The sequence below is a fragment of the Plectropomus leopardus genome, chromosome 14 (assembly GCF_008729295.1).
Source record: "Plectropomus leopardus isolate mb chromosome 14, YSFRI_Pleo_2.0, whole genome shotgun sequence".
NCBI lineage: Eukaryota > Metazoa > Chordata > Actinopteri > Perciformes > Serranidae > Plectropomus > Plectropomus leopardus.
Window position 1 is genome coordinate 14,323,032 of NC_056476.1, and position 12,195 is coordinate 14,335,226.

General features: G+C 40.3%; 1 protein-coding gene across 1 annotated transcript; it reads right to left on the reverse strand.

The window, feature by feature from the left end:
* Positions 1–10,010: 10,010 nt before the first annotated feature.
* htr1d (5-hydroxytryptamine (serotonin) receptor 1D, G protein-coupled) lies at positions 10,011–11,587 on the reverse strand. Its single transcript, XM_042501236.1, has one exon. It carries the CDS (start codon positions 11,492–11,494, stop codon positions 10,352–10,354), a length of 1,143 nt encoding a protein of 380 aa, XP_042357170.1. The 5' UTR covers positions 11,495–11,587; the 3' UTR covers positions 10,011–10,351.
* Between the last annotated feature and the right edge of the window lie 608 nt (positions 11,588–12,195).

The following is a 12,195-nucleotide window of genomic DNA, read 5'->3' on the forward strand; positions in this document are numbered from 1 at the left end:
TGTAGTGCGATTTTAACAACACAGTAATGGTGTATTACATTTACAAAAATCATGAATGATTTTTAAAATTAGCATTTTTTTTTATAACAAATTCTTTTGGGTGAGTGAGCATTCGGCTGCCAGGCTTAAGGTCAGAGACGGGGACCTACCTGCTGCTTTGCTGGCCCAGCACTCCCTGAAGGCTGTCACTCAGTCAGCTCGCTCTCCGTGATCCGACACTGCCGAGGATTATTATGTTTATTTGTAGACATTAAACATGTGGACAATAACTGGAAACAAAAACTTGGTCAGGAAAAAGAGGAAACGCCACTGTCTGTTTTCCTCTCAGTACTCTCATCTCTCATCCACTGCCATCCTCACCTGGTCCAAATCATCTCTCTTAATTACTTCGGCACGACCTCTAGGTAAACCCAACCCAATTTATATATTTCATATTAAGATCATTTTGTAATTGTGTGGACATCTTTTGATGTGAGGATAATTAAATTGCCTCTGAATAATTAATGAATTATTTTCTCCTTTTTACTGGATTTTGTTCTTGTTTTTATTAGACGTGGATCACAGCACTGATGTCTCCTTTTCACAGCTCCTATTCATTAAAAACATTAAAGCAGACATTTGTTTGTTTTGCTGCCGACCCAGGTGTTCAGTGTTACACAGATGTGTTTTAGTGTGGCTGTTTATATAAGGCACCTTCCTGGAGGTCATACTTAAAATGACAGAGTGGGTTCACAGCTCATAATCTCCAGTCAAAGAAAAACAATGAATGATTTTTTAAACCATTTTTTTTTTAAGAATTGAAAAGTTATTTAATGTGTTTCATTGCCCAACTCTGGATGCACAGACTTTTAACAAACATCTGCTTTAAATAATCTGAACAATTAATTCTTCATTAAATAAAGATGATTGCCATGCCTCAATCCATTTGGGTTCAGCTCTAGTTCATCTGCTCTAAACTAGATAGATCGCTGAGTGGAAAAGACAACCTCTGGGCTGCGTGTGTTTCCTTCACCCTCCCCCTTTCTCTCTCTGCTCCCATCACTTTGAAACCTCGCATTTTCTCTGCCAAGAGCTCCTCTGTATGATTAACACTGTTGTGAGCGGCAGGAGTTGTTATGGCAGCCATTTGCTTATGTTTGTGCGTCAGTCTGTCTTTGTGTGTCTGTGACCTGAGCGGGACCCGTCGTCTCGGGTCAGTGCATGGAAACGTGCGCATAAAGGTATATTCAGATTCAGGATCTCGCTTTTATTATGTTGCCTGACATTTCTCTTTTTCCAAAGCCAATCCTCCACCTGCCCTTACCAGGTAAACACATGAGTGTTTTTACAAAAAAGGGTTTATAAGGTTAATCTGTACCTCCATAGTGATGCCCATTTCCTTTATGAAAGGCTTTACCTGCCATGTGAGTGCTAATTGCCGAAGCGTCAGTGACAAAATGTTACGGGGACCTTTAGTCACCTTTATTATCCTGACCTTTCCTTGTCCGGCACCTCACAGTCGCCCAAAGAAAAGAATATCAAAGGCTAATTGTGTCAAGGCAATGTAAAACTGCAAGGCTGACATTATACAGTACAACCTGAACACAGCTTCACTTTAGCTGTCACTGAAAACCTCAATTTTCTAACCTATGTGCTTATTTTATTCATTTGTACATTATCTGTTTCCACTGTTAGGCTTTCTTCTCCTGTACTTTTGCTCTAAAGATTTCTAAACATCATCATGAGACGTCTCCCCGTGGAAAGTACATGAGACGAGTCTAAACTGCTGCATCGCAGATCTATCTGAAGGAGGAGAAAGAGGATAAAGAGGGACAAAGAGCTCTCTGAGGGAGTGCTTTCTGAATATTTACTCGAAGATTTGGAGCTTTTATGGAACCCATTTCAAAGGATAAAGAGTCCAAACTGATTGCAAATGGGCCGGGAAAGTTTTGCTTTGAAAGTGTGTTGAAAGTGTCAGAGATAGAAATAGAATAGAAGAAGCCTCTTCACAAAATAGATACTGCTTCTGTGTAAAAGTGCTCTGCAAATACTGTATTTTCAAAACTTTTTGTTTTATGACAAGTTTGTCCAGTTAATAGAGTCTGAACCTCAAAGGAAAAGGTAACATTCAGGATAACAAGATTAAAATGTTCTTGTATGAGAGTCTGTGTTCCTTTTCATTTCTTTTTTTTTTTAAATAGGGTGGTTTCATCTTGAAAATACAAAAAAAAAAAAAAAACCCAACAAAAAAAAAATCTTCAGGATTGTCAACTGAACGTAAGAAAATGTGTTGCCACCCAAAACATAAATCTTTTCCCCTGTCCTGTTTGGTATTTCAGGAATATTAAAGCTACAGTAGGTATCTTTAAAAAACTAATAAAAAAAAACAAATTTTAAATCAAATTAGCTCAAACTGTCACAAAATCCTGACAGTGGTGCATGAGACAGATAATCTGTGCAAAAATTATTGTTCTTTCGTCTCCATGTAGAGCTCCTGATGGCATTTGCAAAAATCCTGAACAAAAACAACAAATCAGAGCCGAGGAAAAGCCTCGAACACGTCAATCGTGGTCTGTTTGGAAGTAGTCCTTAGAGTAATGCAACAAGATTTGTTTGTATCCAACATAATCATGAGACAGCAATTTCTGTAAAATCCATGTATTTGTAAGGAACTGCATTCGAGACCTGATCGGTTTTCAGTCAGGTGTTTTTGCAGATGTCCTAAGGAGGAGCCAGAGGAACACGGTTTTTACCAGCGCTCTGTCAGTGGCCGTACTCGTCAAATTACGACACTCTGGGTACCCCTCCAGCATCAGCTGACGCTTAGTGATGGCGTGCCAATATATGCTTCTTACATTCAATATGTTTATTCACAATAATCTTCTATTTTCATAGGAAATGTAAAGTTTCAACTCGCATTTGTTTTCTCCGTTAGGTTGAACAAAAGGACATGGTTAGAGTTAGAAAAAAGCATTATGGTCTGGCTTAAAGTAAGTATATTATAATGTGATGTAATGCCATGACACACATCCTGGTTTGTTACTAACGTTATGCAACATAACATTACACAATCACTAGCGATCACAATCACTGCATATACTAGCACACTATGTTGTTAATAAAATAACTCGACTGACTTTTGGTTTTACATATGAAAAAAAATGAACAGCAGTCTCCAAGGTGAAATTCTGTTTTGATGCACCACCTCGCCTAACATCCACTCAATGTGGACTTTCTTGCTCTTTATATTTTGGGAGCATAAAAAAAATTCCACCACCTGGTGCCTCTTATAACGTTGCTAAAAGGTGACTCGGTTTGTTGTTATCTGATGCTGAAGGGGACTGACCAGTAATCGGTATTTGATGAGGCGGGAGTGAGTGTGAGCTGTTGCTTGGGTTTGGGGCATTGTTGGTAGGTGTTGACCAAAATCTTTTGCATCAACCTGTAACTATTTCGAGCCTCAAACCAAATAAAGCACTCAATTTAAATCCTGTTTGGCTGTTGGGTGTCACAAACATCTCCACCACCTCCATCTCCATTTCTCTAACTCCAGCTTCCTGCTTCTGGGTTTATGGATGATTTTCTGACATCCAAACAAGCGATACTATCTTCCAGTGAAAACTGCAACGAGTGAGCTCTGCATTGCTCAAAGATAACTAGAGATTCACTACTGAATTCTGTCCCTGCAGCTATTTATCATGTTTTTAGTCCTTCAGCCTGCCAACCAAGCTCCTCTTGCTTGGTTAACCTTCTGTCCGATCTGTAGCTTCTTGTGGAATCAGCAAATACTCGGTGCTTTCCCCCGCACTCCCTGACTTTAACTCTTTATTACAGTCTCCCGCCTCACCATCCTGTCAAAATCCAAGCCTGAGCTGAAGTTCTAGGTTGCATACGTGGCATAAAGGTTACTGGTGAATAGGCAGCCATGATGACCTTTCAGTATACTTTACATAACACTTTTATGTTGCAGATGACACCTTAAAAGACACTCGTTCTAACCTGGTGCCATATGACAGAGGTCGACTCTAATGTGTCTGAAGCTCATGCATGTTTTAAACAAATGTTTTTATGGACCGCTGCTGCTCTGGCTCCATTCATAAAATATGAATTCTTGGCTTGTGTTTAAAAACTGTTGGCTGTACACACTGGAGAGTGAAAAGAACAAAAGTAATCTTTAAAACAATCTATTGGCATTACTTATTTATTTGTATTTTGAATACTGCAAAAAAGGTACGCGTATACACAGGTGACACTGATCTCAGTATTATCTTAGTTTTGTATCGCGGCTATGATTCAAGCATCACAGCTTCTCTGTGAGTTTGGAACATGAATTTAATTATCAAGATTGATTACTTCAGTTTATGTTGTGAGGGCGGTTTTATTTATCCTCCAGTAAGTCTTTTTCATTTTCTCCCCAGAGTAAAATATTTCACTGTTAATTTATAAAAAGAAAAAGGTCTTTTTTCTTTTTCAGTAGTATTGGTCTTGTATAATTAATTTAATTACAATTTCAATGGATGTTGAGCATGTTTTTCCATTTCATTACCACCCCACAATGTTTTCTTTGTGCTTTGACAGAGAGGATTTGAATCCACTGTCATGCACAAGACATAAAAATGTAAAACATTTATTGAGCCTCTTAAATCATTTATCTCCCATGCTTTCGATCATGTATGTTGAGTTTGCAAAGGTGTTTTTATGAATGTGTGGATGTGTATACACAGGCAGCATGTAGACCTCACTGAATATGCATGTGCTTTAGATGCATGGACAGAGTACAGTCTTAGTGTGTAGGTGGAGAGAGGCTTGTCAGATTGCATATGTGCTTGTTAATCAAAATGTGAATCCGTGGTGGACAGCACTCTGTCTCATGTTGAGAACGACTGCATAATTTATATACTGTATCTTCTCTTTCTAGCCTGCTGCAACTCTTCTTCTTGGGCTGGAGAAAGAAAGACGGGGAGCATTTAAAGGTGTGTCTCTCACAGGATGTTGATATGTTGATATTTGGGATTTTGGTAAGGATATATTCAGGTTAAAGACAACTAACTGTATCAAATAAATGCAAAAAATTTGAAGTGAGATTATTAGATATTTACCAAGCAGCAACCTTCAAGACTGAAAAATGAAGCCAATGCAGAAGTGGTCAAAACTGCAGTTCTCCTTATGGTTACTTTAGGCCAGCTCCAGAAGTGAGTCAGTCCCCATAGACCTTCATGTTAAAATGTCCAACTTTAGTACAAAAGATGTTGAAGAATTGTTGGCTTTATAACTAATTTCAACATTCATGGCAGCTATACAGGGGATATTTCTTCTTCTTCTTTTTTTTTTTTTACAACCCGTCCGTTTCAATTTTATTAAGGATTAGAGTTATGCATATTTTAGGGTGAGGCCACTTGAGTGGCAGGCTGTCTACGAGGCGTCCCTACAGCTTATTGGTCAGATCCCCCCTCATGTCCAAATGTGGTCACTTTTGGCTCAAAATATCCAAGATGGCAACAGCCAAAATGCCGAACTTGAGGCTTCAAAATGGGAATCTACAAACCAATGGGTGACTACATCTGTTATTTTTATACAGTCCATATATTTACTGAGTGTATTAAAGGGCTTAATGACAGAGTCTTGTGTTTTGGAGTTGGTGAAAGATTGCAAGCCAGGATGTTAGCCGCTGTTGTTGTGTTAGATTGTGCTAACGGCGTCAGAGAGGAGCAGGAGACGGTCCTTCAACACTGAACACTCTTAGTAACAGATTCTGAATCCATGACTGCATGCTACTACTGCAAAATTTCATTGCAAAAAAAAGCCTAATGCACTGCAACATTGCTTCGCAAGTTTTTAAAAAAAGCTGCCGCAAAATCAGGCATTTCAGGCTGCAACAGTCACAAAAAAAGCCCAAGAAATTCTAGAGGGACTGATTAGGACCGATCATTTCCATTTACACTATTACACAACAGTCTATGTTTATTGGGATTCTGATAGCCTACTGAAATTGTGGGCCTAAGGGCACAGAATACAAAACAGATTTATATAGTTTTTTTCTACAAGGGCTCAAAAGACATCGCCGCTATGTGTTCACAATGGTCTCAATATGAATTAATAAAAACGTCCTGGCCCTACCGCCTTTTTGATACACTTCTGTATCAGTGATCTCTATTTCCTCAACTTAACTGTACAGTTACAATGCACAATTAATGTTAAAAAAACACAGCTGATATGAGCTGATATATTTGTTAGACTTGACGTTTCAGCTGGCTAAGTAATGTGATGTATATGTTGAAGTGGCACCTTATTACCCTGCAGTCTGACTTGGTTAACACAGTCTGTTGGAATCCGTCTCAAGGGGCTCATTTTGTTTAGTGGAAAGTTAGTGGGGAAGTGACATCTCCCATACCACGAGGTTAAGTGCATCTTGACCTTTCAGTTTCACTGCTCAAGACAGCAGACTGATATCTGAAGCCATCTCCAATCCATGCTGATCCGCAGTGACAGAACCACTACGAACAATTTCCTGGCATTTTAACCATCATTTTATAATTCACAGTCGAGAGGAGAGAGACACACACAGCCTGATTTAAACCCAAGAAGTAGTGATTTCTTGGCATCTGCTTAACCAACTCAGCTGTTATCTGCAGAATTGTGCAGATATTGCTTTATTGTAATTTGTTTCAATTTCTTCTCTACATGCTAATTAGTGAAGACATATTTGCACGCCTCAGTGAATCCCAAAGGCACAAATCAATATCTGGTGGGCTAACTGTTTTATCTTTAACACTTTATCCTGAATAATTAGGTTCTATTTGTCTAACACTGTTAAATGTGACCCACCTTTAAATGTGGAGCGAAAATTCATTTTGTCACACTGCAAGGGTAATGTGGCCTCTCTTCACAGAACTGGGTATATGCACAGTGTAATTAATTTGGTTACATTATCCATTAGCTTCCACAACACTTGATTATCTATTTAAAACTGTGGCTGGTACGTCAAAAGGAAAATTAAATGCATTCTGTCCCCCTTTTTATTTCTGTCCTACTTAGCAGTCCAAAGGCTGATTTCATTTCCATTACATTACTATTGTTCCTACGTGTGACGTAATAAGGACTTACATTACACACATAATGCACAGCCACGTTATGCTAGCTTTTCAGGAGGGGGGTGGGTCTGAATAACACTCCAAAGTTAGGCTTAATTTTGGCTGTGGAAAAACAGCAGGGTTCCCTTGACCTCTGACCTCAAGATATCTGAATAAAAAAGGGTTCAGTGGGTACCCATAAGTTTTATGCCAGTGTAATGCAGTGTTTTGTCATTTGATTTCTAATCAAGACAATCTGGTAAGAATTTCTTTACTTTGTCAATATGGACTTCAAAACTGTTCTGTAATGCAAAATAATGGAACTGGAAACATGCGATTAAAAAATGCAATAATTGCAATTAAGTAATCCATATATATATATATATATATATATATATATATATATATATATATTATATATATATACATGCACTCTAAATAGCAAGGAAAACTACAGAAGTATTCAGTTTTAGACAGCATCAGTGCTAACTTGATCGCAATGACCATGCTAACATAGAAGTAGTAGCATACTGTAATGTTTACCATGTTCACCATCTTAGTTCACTATGTTGACATCTGCTAATTAGCACTGAACACATGGTAAAGCTGAGAAAGTAGTTCTGCAGATATTTGGTCAACTACAACTGTGAGAAATTACAATTGTTACATAACCGTGGCATTAAAGTCACTTAAGTTAAAATGATTCATCCTGAGGGGGACATGAATGTGCATAATATGTTATGGGAATCCATAAGACTTAAAAACCCCAAATGTCCGCCTCTTGGTGGTGCTCGAGGAAAAGTCACTGGGTCACCAAAGTCAGTAGAATACATCATGTGGGCAACATGGATGTATTTATTGAATTTCCACCAGTTAATTGAGATATTTGAGATGTATTTTTGACATCTACAAAGAAATGTATAATCTTACGAGAGCCGTACTCTTCAGTGGAGTGGACCACTGGTTCAACTGCAGCTCTTTTTGGAAATGTAAACAAATAAATTGCACATTAATAATACATTTGTTGTAAGTGGCTGAGATGGTCTTCACTTCTATTTCCTGTGGACTGAATTTCAGATGATCCAGCACGGACTAACTCAAAGATCGTATACAGTGAGCACTCTGAGAAACTCACATGAAGAATTGATGGCAGAAACAAGTGGAGGTCCATTAGGTCACTCTGCTCTCGCTCCAGAGGAGGTGATGGTTGACTCTGGTTTGATCTGTGGACTCACTCAGTCCCTACAAAGACCTGAAGACTAAATCTCTCATCCAGACTGAGACAATATTATGTTACAGTTTCTTTCCAGTGACTTCATCATTTCTGTACCCTGCTGCACTGAACAAAGAATCTTCAAATAAATTTCAGTCACTGACTCATATGAGTGACCCGCCACGGGCCTCTTGAACTGATGCCTGCAGGATATTTAAGGCAGCTGGCACACACTGAACTGTGACCCCTCCCGAGGTGCTTTCTGAAAATAACAATCCACTGGACAAACGTGAAGGTCATCCATCTTCCCATTGATGACTACTGTTTTTACATTTTAAAGTGGAAATAAAAGAGTGTTTTAGCTCAATATTATGAAATGAATGTTAATTACACAAAGTTACGACTACAGAAAAATGACATTATCTGCGTTTAGATTGGTTCCCTAAGCCTCACTTTCAATATGCAATTCTTTCTGCCACCCAGTACGATCTACTTGAAAAACAAAAGCTTCATCAATGTCACAAAGGAAGTGTGTCAAAACACACTGTTGGTGGCTATCTCCAGTTACCAAAGTGTATCAATGTGAGCTCATTGCTGAAACTATCTCCAGATTGGAACAACTGTAGTAATTGTGGAAAACAAAATGCAGTGAAGAAAATGGAAAGCAGTTCGTCTTTGCAACAGCAGTGGCAACTATAAAACCACTTGGAAACGCTACAGCAGGAAAAGTTGAGAGGTTGTTCACAGATGGATGTCTAAATCAACCTGCAGCCGGGTGACATATTTCCCACCCAGCACCACTGGAGCCTCTTGTTTCTCCGTGAAGCAAAGGTCATGTATGATACAAAAGGGTCAGAGATGTCGATATAAGACAGCCTGCTAAATGAAAGGCCTAACTGCTCATGAAAATGTAACTTTCTGATAGTAAATGGCATAAACAGTGTGATGGTTATGTTTAAATTTGTTCTGGATCAAATCTTAAGTGTCTTTATCAAAGTATCACTTTATAATAACTTTGCTTTTCATCTCATTTGTTTTTGCACCATGTATGGCCAAAAAAGCAACTTCACAAAGACACTATAAAAAACACTGAAATTCACCATATCTTTTTTGTCATGGTCAATTTTATCACCAGTGAATCAGCTTTCCTAAGACTCTTTCACATAACTGTAAAAAAAAAAGAAGAACTCACATAAGGAAAGCAAAACACATTAAATCACAAAAAATTAGTCTCCATTTCCTCTGAGTGGCTGGGACTCTGATTGTTTGCTCTTACCTCGTCCTTTTTGCTCGAGCACATCATTTCATAACAGTTTTGAAAGGGTTTATTTGTTGCTATGGTATTGGCTGTTACTTAAAATTCAGAGGCAGAGTGAAAATGCTGTTTCCATTTCTGTCTCTGTAACGATGAGACGAGCCTCGCTGGAGAATAGCATGTATAAATGTCAAACACTTGACAATCCTCCCTTCCTCAAACACGCATATATTACAGTAAAGTAACTACCTTTGCACACACTCACACAGACACAGACACACACACACACACACCACTTTCAAATATAATTGCATATATGGTGACAGTTTAACTGAATCTCTAGAGTTTTGCAGTCTTTCTAAGTACTTTACTGTACCACAGGAACATTATATGGGAGCAGCAGCATACAGCATGACACAGAGATAAAGACAACATATATTTCATGGCTTTTCATTTCTGCTGGATTAAATCCAGTCCCTCTGAGATTGCTCTTTCTATAAGGTTACACTAATCCATGTTTGATTTCTGCTTTTGTCCAACAAATAATGCCCTGCAGTCCCTGCAACATGAAATAGACTTCAAATCCTCTTTCTTTGCCGTTTTAAGATGAGTTCCACAAAGGTTTCTATTTTTTTTTTTTTTTTAGCATGCATGCATAAATCTATATACGGTATCTAAAGAGCTATGGCACGGAGCTGTTTGATATAAAAAAAACCCAAAAATCACAATTAGCATGTGTTTACAAGATGGGACATTTAGTACTTTCATTATCATTATTATCTTTGTCTTTGTCACTCCCTGTTTTCCAAGAGCTGCAGTATTAATCCGTTTTTTTCAGGAGCATCGTCTGAATTTAATGAGTTTTTGGAAAGCCTGTTTGAACTCGTCGTTGAATGCGGTGTAGATAACAGGATTGATGAGGGAGTTCAGGTATCCAAGCCAGGTAAATATATCAAAAAGCACCGGATCAAACCAGCACTCTTTACATATGGCCATGACGAGCGTGCCCACAAAAAATGGGAGCCAACAGACAATGAAAGCGCCCAGGATGATGCCCAGTGTCTTGGTCGCTTTCCTCTCCCGAGCCGCGCACAGACGTTTCCTCTCCAGCACGCTGTCTGCCAGCTTCACTTTCACACTGTTCATGAACAGAGGTGACCCTCCCCCTCCTCCTCCGACATGGTGTAGGTGTGCTTCCTGGTTGGAGGCAGAATTAAGAGAACAGAGAGAGGAGCCTGCAGAGGTCTGGATGAGCTGTGCTGTGGTGAAGCGTTTTCCCGAAGCCGATGGCGTCTTAAAGATGCGGGAGCGGGCGGCGACATAGATCCGTCCATAGAGGATGATGAGAAGCACTGTGGGGACGTAGAAGGCGCCGAAGGTGGAGTATAGGGTGTAAGAGATCTGATCAGTATTCACCATGCACTCTGTCAGCTCCTCGTGGGCTTTGGCTTGCCGCCAGAAAAGTGGAGGCATGGAAATCGATATGGAGATCACCCACACCACCCCGACCATGACTGCCGCCCGACGCATGGTGCGGCGTTTCGAATACTCCAGCGCGTCTGTGATGGCCCAGTAGCGGTCCAGCGCGATCACACACAGGTGCAAAATGGAGGCGGTGCAGAAGGTGATGTCAGACGACAGCCAGATGTCGCAAACAATCTGTCCCAGCGACCACGTCTTGCTGACAGTGTAGACAATGCTGATCGGCATGACTAAAATAGACACCAGCAGGTCTGTGACGGCGAGGGAGCCGATCAGGAAGTTGGCAGGGGTGTGGAGCTTCCTGGTGAGAAAGATGGTGGCGATGACGAAGGCGTTTGAGAGCACGGTAGCCAGCGTGACGACGGCTAACAGTGCGGACAGGGAGATCTGGAGACCGAGCAGCGTGGTCTCGCTCCAGGGTGGAGTTGTTGTGGTGTCAGGAATGTCTGTGAAGTTGCTGGTAAAGTAGTCCAGTGTGCTGTTATCCAGCTCCATCTCGCCTCTGCTGCTTTTAAACGGTCTTTTCTCCGAGGTTAAACCAGCCTCAGCGCATCCGTTCAGGCATGGTGCTGGAGAGGGCCGTACAGTGGCGTGGCACTGTGGGTTTCGGCTGAAAATGCAAAAGCTCGTCTTTATCCTTCCGTCCCTTGTTTTGTGACTTCATACTAAGCTTCAGCAAACATCTAACTCCATTTACAGCTAATACTCCTGTAATTGCAGTCGGTTATTTCGTCCATTTCACCTCTCCAATATTGATTCCCCTCGCTGGTGTAGCTGCAGGAGAGCCAAATCCTAATTTGTATTCAGTTCCCGTCAGACTCGCTTTTCTCTCTCTTCCCAAACGCTCTTATCTCATCTCCAACCAGCAGCCAGCCTGCACCAACACCTTCAGACCAAACCTTCCTATCTATCAAATGCTTTAATGGGCTCCTCCTTTTCAATAAAGCTAAGCGGGGAGCTGCATGTAGGAAGATGATGACGACAGATACACAAGGTTTGCTTGTTGCTGCTCTCTCTTATCTGCTCTCAAGTCCACGTGAAGCCTTCTAAATTGAGGTTTGCACTGAAACTTGGCTGCGTCTCATGTTTTTGATGATATTGGAAAGCCCGAATGTTACAGTTACATGATGCACATCAAAAACCAGACGAGGGGGTGTGGACACTGGCCATCCTGTGGATAATTGTTCGATATCCAT

Excerpts from the sequence above, each read along its gene's own strand:
- htr1d (XM_042501236.1), bottom strand. The coding sequence starts at position 11,494 with ATGGAGCTGGATAACAGCACACTGGACTACTTTACCAGCAACTTCACA.